Below are 10,829 nucleotides of genomic sequence, written 5' to 3' on the forward strand. Positions count from 1 at the left end.
AATTTTAATAAATGAATATCTTATTTGATTTTTTAAAATCCCAAATTTCCTATACTTTCATATATCAATATGCTGGGTCATGCCAAGATTTAACATTTATTATTTAAAATCCGTGAACTCATGCCCATGCCTTGTAGTCAGAAAATTAACGTCACTCTCCACCATGCAACCACGTTATTCTATCACCACTTGGGTTATAGCTTGCTCCATCGCAGCTCTGCCTCCCATTGAGTGGTGAGAGAAAACTTAACTGGATGTTTATCATCTGTGGGCTGTGGCATTATCTTGAGATTTAAAAATATCCAAGTTGGAAGCTTATTTATTTGATTCTTTTATCCAAGCTGGAAGCAATTTGGATTTGCAACACTCCATGAAAATTTGTTTAAGCATACCTTGGAAGTCACCACACAGACCATACCGACACCTTCTATTTAAACCCTTCTGATCGGAAAGAGACCTTAGGGAAACCACCACTCCATGACAGCTGACTCTCTCCCCATCCCTCTATCTCTCTCAATGGAACCTCTTTCTAAGGCCAACCACGGCCCTCACTCTCTGCTATTCAAGCATCTCCTCTCAACTCTCTTGGAAGTTCTAAGACTTTCCACTCTTGCACTTGTGATTTCACTAGAAGCAATCTTTATCCTTCAAAAATGGAAACCCATTTTCCATTTCCTCTTGCTTTCTATTTTCCTTTTCATTTTTATCATCGAACCCTACTTCCTAAGTTCCACTCCAGTCTACCTTGTAGACTTCTCATGTTTCAAACCACCAAATTTCTGTAAAGTCCCCCCCTCTTCTTTCCTTGAAAATGCATCAAAGATTGGGTCTTTTGATAAAGAAAGTGTAGCTTTCATGGCCAAAATCCTCACTTCTTCTGGTCTAGGTGAAGAAACTTATCTCCCTCCAGCCTTACACTGCATTCCGCCAAAATCCCATCAACAAGAATCCATTAAAGAGGCTGAAATGGTTCTGCTTCCCATCATGGAAGACCTCCTCTCCAAAACTAAAATCTCTCCTCAAGATATTGATATACTTATAGTGAACTGTAGTGGCTTCTGTCCTTCACCTTCCCTGTCATCCATAATCATCAACAAGTTCTCCATGAGAGATGATGTAAGAAGTTTTAGCCTTTCTGGTATGGGTTGTGGTGCAGGAGCTATAGCCATTGACATGGCTCAGAACCTCTTGAAGGTTCACAAGAACTCCTATGCCGTTGTTCTTAGCACTGAAATCTTATCTACCGGTTGGTATCCTGGTCATGAGAGATCCAAGCTACTCCTTAACTGTAGCTTTAGAATGGGAAGTGCTGCCATCTTGCTTACAAACAAAAATGAAGCCAGAAAGTCATCAAAATACAAGCTTTTTTCATCAGTAAGAACCCAAAGATCCTTTGAAGACAAGAGCTACATGTCTGCATTTCGTGAAGAAGATTCTGAAGGAAAAATTGGGGTTACAATCCACAGCGATGTGTTCCAAGTTTTTGGAGAAGTTCTCAGGTTTAATATAAAAATTCTTGGTGCACAGATCTTGCCTCCTTTGGAAAAATTTTGGCATGGCGTTTCAACAATTAGAAAGAGATTTTTTGAAAAGTCAAGGGAGATTTATGTGCCAAATTTTAAGAGCGTGATACACCATTTTTGCTTGCCAACTTCAGGGAGGCCACTAATTAGAGAGATTGCAAAAGGGTTGAAGCTTGGTGAGAATGAAGATGAGGCTGCTTTGATGACACTCCACAGGTTTGGAAACCAGTCTTCTTCTTCGCTGTGGTATGAGCTGGCTTATATGGAAGCTAAGGGGATGGTCAAGAAAGGTGACAAGGTGTGGGTACTTGGGATGGGAACTGGGCCAAAATGTTGTAGTCTGGTCTGGGAATGTTTTCGGCCCATAGTTGATGAGTCCAGTAAAGGCCCATGGGCTGACTCAATCGATCGATATCCCATCACCCCTTAGTCAAAGGGATTATTCCCATGAAGTCCTGATTAATTGTGTTTTGAATTTATGAAAATGAATTCCATGTATTCGTGAATAATAAGATTGTGAAAAATCCTCCTAAGAGAAATTTAAATATATAATTTTAAATAAATAACGTGTTTAAAAATAATAGAATCATGCCATGTGTTTATATCATAGTTATATACCTAGACTGAATGACAAGGTCCAATAAAAAATTCAATGACTAGAGTCACTAGACTATAAGTTTTAAAAAATTACAGTTAGTTATAGTGTCTATCCATTTTCTTGTTTAGCGTGGAAATGAGACTGGACATGATATATAGAGTCATGAAATGATTAGAGAATGTTTGTTTTTGAGATAGTTTTTATGGTTGTGATTTAAAAATATAAGTTCTAAAAAAGTATGGTTAGTTATGGTTAGTTGGATTAGATATGTATTTGGTAAAAATTATTGTTGAAATTTATGTATAGTAAAAAACATGTATATAATATTTGGTTGTTGTTGTGTTTAAGAGTGTGGTTGTGGTTGTTTTTTCAAAGTGTTTTTTTACTTGAAAATGCATTCGAATAATATTTTTTTATTTTTTAAAAAATTATTTTTGATATTAGCGCATCAAAATGATCTAAAAACACCAAAAAAAATAAAAAAAATTCAATTTTTTTCAAAAACGCTTTTGAAACGCAAAAACAAACAGGGTTTTATGAAACTCGGTTAAAAAAACATGTAAAAACAGCTTCACAAAAACTGTGTTTCAAACTCAATTTTTTAATGGATCCTATAGTATAAAACACAGTTTAGTGTATTACTAAATACCTTACCGTGTTTGTTTATATACCACACTGTATTTGTTTCATCACAAAAGCTAACGGAAACGGACACAACCGTAGTGGTGACTACGTTGCCTTTCTCGTGCTGACTAAATTAATGCAGCATTAATGCACATGTAATTAGATTGGTTGATGCCTTTGATGTTATTGTCAGATTCATCGACCAACAAGTTGCTTAGCTCTTCTTACTTCTATAATTTCTTCCAGACAGAAGAGCAAGATTTCAGGTCTGGTCTCAGAACCCATGCATCTGCTACTTCGAAGAGTTGAAGGCATGCGCACGTCCGTAGCTTTTGTCGAAATACAGCAGCAGCTCTATCCATCATGTACACGTTTCAGGTCCGGTTTTCCATTTAGGGTATTTTAATTTGTCAAAAGTTTGATGTTTAGTCAACAGGAAGGGTTTTAGGCCCAAGTTTTGCAAATTAAAGGCAATTGTTTCGAGCAATTTTTCACAGAAAATCACCCCAAATTCACTATCATAATTTCTAATACATTTAATTAGAGGGACTCAACAGACCACCGCGATCAGGTAGCACGCAGCAGGGATCGCAAATCTGATTAACCAACTTTTCCCCAAATTTATTCGAAGGCATTTTCTAGTAGAACTTGGCTGATGCCATTTGTGCAACAGTATCAGGCTTTCAGGCAATAGAATAAAAGATTTTTGGGTTCGAAGCACGGCTTTTAGAGGTTTCATTTCAGCTCTTAAAATCAAATTTTATGGGCTATTAATGTCTTCGGCTCTTTGCTGCTCATTGGGCCAATTTCCAAAAATCTGTCCCCTAAATATTCTTCCTCTGTCGTGAAGGATTACTTATTTTTGATATAACTAGTTGGTTGTCCGTGTTTTGTTGCGGGTAGGATAAATTTTTTAAAATATAAAAAAATATATTAAAAATATAAAAAAATTTTAACTATGTTATGAAATTTGATTTAATGGGTCAATCTTAAAATCCCGTAACCTAATTATTTAATTAACTTGAGTTTCAAACTAAATCACGCGAGAATGAAAAAATTAACAAACCAAAAATAAAAACAAAAACGTATCCGGCCAGTAGGTAAACTCGTCAAACCTATTAACCGAGTAACTCGGGATAACACGTCAAACTTATGAACCTAGTTATGGACTTTCAAAACTATTTTTTATTTAACTACATGATAAAAAAAATTGATAACAAAATAAAACACCACCGAATACTAAGATGTTGTAAAAACTTGGACGACAAATGAATATCAAAATATTTAACATTGCAATATGGATAATTTACTTTGTTGTGTTTAATGAATTTCTCTATCAAAATAAATTTGTAGTAGAAAAACACATAAAATTTATAATAGAAACCAACACACAAAAAATTTATTGAGTAAAAAAAAAAAATACAAGGCTACATTTATAAAAAATCAATATTAAAAAAAACAAATTTAATCTATATAAAACTAAAAAAAATCACAAATGAATTATATCTATCTTTTAAAAAATTAAACACACTCACTCAGTATCATCAAAACAAAATCATTCCGAACTATTTAAAATATAAAATTAAAATTTATTTTTTAAAAAATATCAACTAATATTAAACTAGACACTGCTAAACCGGATAAGCTACACCCAAATCAAGTGAGTGGAGATATCCTTGCAGCTCGAAAAAAACAGGTGTCCAGACACTTTAAAGCCCAGATTAGATAGGGAGTTGGTTAGAAGATTTTAAATTTGGCCCGCTCAGCTTTAGCTGGGTGTAATAATGATGCCACAAAGTTCTGTGTGACTTCGATTTTTTTTTTTTCACTAAAAAAGATCTGGCCTCCCACAGCGTGACACGCAATAAGTAATCTAGTAAAAAAATCTGAATACAAGCTGGTTATATTATCACTATCAAGTCATCATCATGAGAGTCATGTAAATTTCTTACAAATGATCTACTTAACTTTTTGTATAAATCTTCCCTTGATTCGTTATATCCATTTCCAATGTTCATGATTTCACTCTCCTCTCTATACACATTAAAAGTGTGTTTAAAAATAATTGTGGTTGTTTTTTAAAGTACTTTTCACTCGGAAATGTATCAAGATAATATTTTTTTGTTTTTTAAAAATTATTTTTTATATCAGCGCATCAAAATAATCTAAAAACACTAAAAAATATTAATTTGAAATAAAAAATAAAAAAAAATTTAATTTTTTTCAAAAACGCTTTTAAAACACAAAAACAAACCTGATCTAAATTTTAAAAAAAAAACCTTATGTAGTGTGATTGTGTTTGATTAATATATCAATATAAAATAGAAAGTAACATAAACGTGTTTGATTGAAAATAAAAAATAAATAAATTTAAATGAACAATTTTGGCATTAATTTTTATATTTTCAAAACTGGAAGTGCACATGTTTCCTTTTTCTACTTTTTTTATTTTTATATAGATAATAAAATAAACCTTACCTTGATTTAGTATTTCTCTTGGCACTAATAGTCTTTAAAAGCTAAAATAGAATGTCAACGATGGATGAAATTAAAAGGAAATATTCACCAATTGTGACAGACAACCAATTTATGCAGCCCTTCACTGCTAAACAGTTTTCCATCTACCCCATCAGCATGACAATTTGGTAGTTAAACTTATTTTCTCAATTAACTGGCTATGTTGAGGTTTTGATCGACGTTTGTGGTGCCCTGTCGGAATGCCAGCCAGAGCTGTAGCGGTCTCATCTTTCAAGGCCTTTGCTATCTTTATGAATGAATGAGAGCCCAATTGCAAACAGGGAGCTTTGAATGCGAGCACCAATGTTTGTTGATATCAGTATATGTGGGCGTTGGACAGACTGCCAGAGTGCCAGTAGCAGTAAATATGACAGAGTCCCGCCCATAACTGCTGTGTCATGTGTATACTTCTTGTTTTAATCAGGGTGGTGCAGTAGCCCCATCCATGGCGGTGCCATGATGTCTCTTTTGTCGAGAGATAATAATCAAAAACTGTCTTGGATTAGATTTAGCACATAGACAGAGGAAGTAAATGTCTTCTATCAGTATAACGATGACTTCATTCTCATTTTTTTTGTGGATAATTAAGCTGAGCCTGGCCTAACTTATGGAATGCCTCGTAATGGAATAGTCATTGCAATACAGAGCTTGCAGCCGTTCCTCCTCTCTAGGCTGGCTAATTTCATCTCTCATGGCACTGTATTATTGACAATTTAGGTGGCTAAGCTGAAGCAATATTGTAATCTTACGATATAGCATGAACTTTTGCTTAAATATGCAATCAAAGAAGTCGATTCTCAACGACTTCTTTAGCTTCTTAATGATTCAACTCAAAACCCTGATAAATCTCAGGCAACGAAACACAAAATATTTTCTCAATTAAGTGGAATCTTATACATTACTTACCTCCTTCATCGTATCATCAAAGCCTTTAATGCCTTGCCACACTGGGACTTTTCTCATATTTCACCAAGCAATCAACTCTCTGTGCGTACCTCTAGTCCAGTGGTGTGAGTGATGAACTTACACAAGTAGAAAGATTACAGGTTTAAACACTGCGAAGAGAGTTTTGAGTTTCAAGAATTTCTTATTAATCAGAATAGCTGCTCAATTCAGTCCCTCTTATGATACGCGACTCTTCTGCCCACTAACATGAGCTCCAGATCCGCCTTCATGGGGTAAAAAGTTATATCTATGTCAAAAATTAAGATCATCTCTGTGCTGATTGGATCTAGTTGCAATGCCAAAAGAAAGTCTTTAATCCAATCAACATTCCTAGTTTCTCACCAACCCAGTTGCTCAAATTTAATGTCTTGTCAAAAGGGCTTTACCTAAGTGGAGGAGGGATGGGACCTTGCCCCATCATGCTTCAACCTTAATCAACAATTAGAATTCACTTTTGGAAAATCAATTTCAATAAATTAAACAACGGGGAAAAGAGCTACGTATATTAGTTCTACAACTATGCCTGTATTATAACTAAACATGCTTGGCTTGAGGTTTACCTTGAAAATTCGTAATCCAAGCTTGATTTGAAATGGATTTTAATTAAACATAGTTATTTTGGAAATGTGGTTCTGCTGTTTTCACTCTCTATGATGAGCTGTTCTCTATAATTGAATACAAGTTGTCCATGCATAAAAGAAAGAAACAAAGTTTTTTTTTTTTTTTTTTGCAATAAGTGTTTCCAATCCTTTCTACTCCATCAACCCACTATTCAAACCAAATAAAATCAGTGGCAAGGGTATTATTATCTTGGAGAAAATCAAATCATAAGACATTAAAAAGAAGAAGTAGTGCTAATATAACTACAAGAAAGCTCTTGTTTAAAGAGGCTTGAGCTAAAACATTGCTCGTTGCTTTAAAAAAGTGAAATGCACCTAAAGCTTAATGCAGACTGAAAGAAGAATATTTTTTAACAAGGACCCTCCATGCCTTGAACATGAAGGGAGGTGGTTCCTCGTTATTCATGAGTGTTCAGCTTTCAACTTTTCACCACATGGGAGTGTTAGTACTTGCTTCTCTTTAAACAAGAACTTCAAAGAGTGGAGGCAAGGCTAAAATAACATAACTTTGAACCCTAATTCCTATTTAACATTTCGAAGAAACTTGAGAAGATCAAAGGAGATAGAAATTGCTTTTCAAAATAGACTGGACGGTGAGGACATGCTTCTTGTGAGTGTAGGGACCATATGTTCAGATCTTAATTTGCATATAGCAGAACCCAACAGCATTTAAGAAATTCTGCCCAACTCCATAACTCTCACCTCAGCGACACTCATAATTAATTCCACAGTCCCACTTTTTGACTCACTAAAAGCTACTGTTTTTTTGTTACCATTAGTCCCTTTTTACCTTAACAGTCCCCTCAGACAGGCTTCTATTACACAAGTTTTCTGTAACAAAATTAAGACCTGAGGGTGATAAGGACCTCCAGAAGTACCAGGAGAACTGAAACCATAATTACCAATAGTGTTCCCCATTGGACCATAACCGAATTAACTTCTGCCACCAGCTAGCCCTCCTAACTTTCTTCAACAGGCATTCATGAAACAACCAACTGCTTTAATTACCTGAACTACATACAGCAGGATGCTGTAAATATCTCTCTTTAGCCCTTCCCGTGAGATATTTTAGCCTCAAGAGTCAAGACACTAACTCCACAACCCTTCTCATTCTGCTTTACTTTCTCTTCACTTCATTCTCCCACACCCCTTCTTTCTTGACCTGAAAATGTTTGGAAATCCAGTGAAATGGCTGTTTTTCATTCTAACAAGCTATTTAGCTCTCAATGTTGTCGTTTCAATGAACACCCTATTAACAAGAAAGACTTACATTGTCCAAATGGACAAGTCTGCAAAGCCTGAATACTTCACCAGCCACCTTGAATGGTATTCATCGAAGGTACAGTCAGTATTGTCTGAACCTCAAGGGGAAGGCGATGCTGATGAGGAGGATAGGATAATTTATAGCTACGAGACTGCTTTTCATGGGGTTGCCGCTAAGTTGAATGAAGAAGAAGCTGCAAGGCTAGAGGAAGCAGATGGAGTAGTGGCTATTTTCCCAGAGACTAAATATCAACTGCACACAACAAGAAGCCCCATGTTCCTTCGGCTGGAACCTGAAGACAGCACAAGTGTCTGGTCTGAAAAACTTGCAGACCATGATGTAATAGTGGGAGTGCTGGACACAGGAATTTGGCCAGAGAGTGAAAGCTTCAATGACACAGGCATGACCGCAGTGCCTGTTCACTGGAAAGGGATTTGTGAGACAGGCAGGGCTTTTCAGAAACATCATTGTAATAGAAAAATTGTCGGTGCAAGAGTCTTCTACAGAGGATACGAAGCAGCTACTGGCAAAATCAATGAGCAAAATGAGTATAAATCACCAAGAGATCAAGATGGTCATGGAACTCACACGGCAGCTACTGTTGCTGGCTCTCCAGTTCGTGGAGCAAATCTATTGGGCTATGCTTATGGAACTGCAAGAGGGATGGCACCTGGGGCTAGAATTGCAGCTTACAAGGTTTGCTGGGCTGGTGGATGTTTCAGTTCAGATATTCTGTCTGCAGTTGATAGAGCAGTAGCTGATGGAGTGAATGTCTTATCAATATCTTTGGGTGGTGGGGTTTCGTCTTACTACCGCGACAGTTTGTCCATAGCTGCCTTTGGAGCAATGGAGATGGGTGTTTTTGTTTCATGCTCAGCAGGAAATGGAGGACCTTCCCCTGCCAGCCTCACCAACGTGTCACCATGGATCACCACAGTTGGTGCTAGCTCCATGGACAGAGATTTTCCTGCCACCGCCATGATAGGAACAGGCAAAACTATATCTGGAGTTTCACTCTATAGAGGCCAAAGGATTTTGTCTACAAGGAAGCAATATCCTCTAGTTTACATGGGTAGCAACTCTAGTAGCCCTGACCCAAGTTCGTTGTGCCTAGAAGGAACTCTAAATCCTCGTGTTGTTTCCGGAAAGATTGTGATCTGTGACCGCGGTATTACTCCTCGAGTTCAAAAGGGCCAGGTAGCAAAAGAAGCAGGAGCAGTAGGCATGATTCTATCAAACACAGCAGCAAATGGAGAGGAGCTGGTTGCAGATTGTCACCTACTTCCAGCCGTTGCAGTGGGAGAGAAAGAAGGGAAATTGATCAAAACTTATGCTTTAACTAGTCAAAATGCAACCGCAACTCTAGCTTTTCTTGGTACAAGATTGGGAATTAAGCCTTCTCCAGTAGTGGCAGCATTTTCATCCAGAGGACCCAACTTTCTGACTCTTGAGATTCTGAAACCTGATGTTCTTGCACCTGGTGTGAACATACTTGCTGCTTGGACTGGTGATTTAGGTCCATCAAGTTTGCCAACAGATCACAGAAGGGTTAAGTTCAACATTCTCTCTGGAACTTCCATGTCCTGCCCACATGTTAGTGGAATTGCTGCCTTGCTCAAGGCTAGGCACCCAGAATGGAGTCCAGCAGCAATCAAATCAGCACTGATGACAACAGCTTATGTTCATGATAACACACACAATCCACTGAAAGATGCTTCAGCAACCACTCCTTCCACCCCTTATGATCATGGTGCAGGACACATAAACCCCATGAAAGCTCTAGACCCAGGTTTGATTTATGACATTGAACCTCAGGATTACTTTGATTTTCTCTGCACACAGAAGCTTACTCCAACTCAGCTGAAAGTTTTCGGCAAGTACGCAAACAGATCATGTCGACATTCTCTTGCAAATCCAGGGGATTTGAACTATCCAGCTATCTCAGTAGTTTTTCCAGATGATACATCCATTAAAGTTTTGACCCTTCACAGAACCGTAACAAATGTTGGCCTTCCTACTTCAAAATACCATGCAGTAATCTCACCATTCAAAGGAGCAACCGTCAAAGTTGAACCAGAAATCCTGAACTTCACCATGAAAAATCAGAAACTATCTTACAAGATCATCTTCACCACAAGGACTAGGCAAACAATACCCGAGTTTGGAGGTTTGGTATGGAAGGATGGAGCACACAAAGTAAGAAGCCCAGTTGTTATCACTTGGTTGACACCACTTACATAGCCTATGCTATCGAATTTAACATTTGGGTAATCTTTATATGTTCTTTGCAATAATGAGAATGTTCTGTAAAGAGTCAAGAGGCTCACTTATTTTATCACATGGAATGAACCGAATGCTTTCTCTTTTGTTACATTGATCACCATGCAATCTCCAGATAAGTCACTTACTACTGTAATGATCAGTCCCTGATAAGACTACACTACATTAGTGTTGGCGTACAGTGGAATGGATTGGACTGAACCTACCTGATGTGGCAATTAACCTACAGATGCAAGGTAACGGACAGAACAGGAGGAAGGAAGAACATTTGTTATGCAAGGGGACATCTATAGTATCTATCTTTCCAACAACTCATATTCATTCATCTCAGCTGTCCACTTCAAAAGGTGTCAAATTTAAGTGAAGACAGGACAAAACATTACTTGCTCCAGTTTCTACATCATTTAAACAACTAGAACAATAAAATATGTTGTCAAGGTGACCTTGACAAGGACCTC

At 37.1% G+C, this 10,829-nt stretch overlaps 2 protein-coding genes across 2 annotated transcripts; both read left to right on the forward strand.

The window, feature by feature from the left end:
* The first annotated feature begins 242 nt into the window (after positions 1-242).
* On the forward strand, positions 243-2,089 carry LOC7481845 (3-ketoacyl-CoA synthase 6). The gene has a single exon (XM_002321824.4). It carries the CDS (start codon positions 478-480, stop codon positions 1,951-1,953), a length of 1,476 nt encoding a protein of 491 aa, XP_002321860.2. The 5' UTR covers positions 243-477; the 3' UTR covers positions 1,954-2,089.
* A 5,691-nt stretch (positions 2,090-7,780) lies between these two features.
* On the forward strand, positions 7,781-10,462 carry LOC7481846 (subtilisin-like protease SBT1.3). The gene has a single exon (XM_002321825.4). The coding sequence runs from the start codon at positions 7,996-7,998 to the stop codon at positions 10,330-10,332; it is 2,337 nt and encodes a 778-aa protein (XP_002321861.3). The 5' UTR covers positions 7,781-7,995; the 3' UTR covers positions 10,333-10,462.
* The last annotated feature ends 367 nt before the right edge of the window (positions 10,463-10,829 follow it).

Source organism: Populus trichocarpa, chromosome 15 (assembly GCF_000002775.5).
Source record: "Populus trichocarpa isolate Nisqually-1 chromosome 15, P.trichocarpa_v4.1, whole genome shotgun sequence".
In the NCBI taxonomy this organism is placed as follows: Eukaryota; Viridiplantae; Streptophyta; class Magnoliopsida; order Malpighiales; family Salicaceae; genus Populus; species Populus trichocarpa.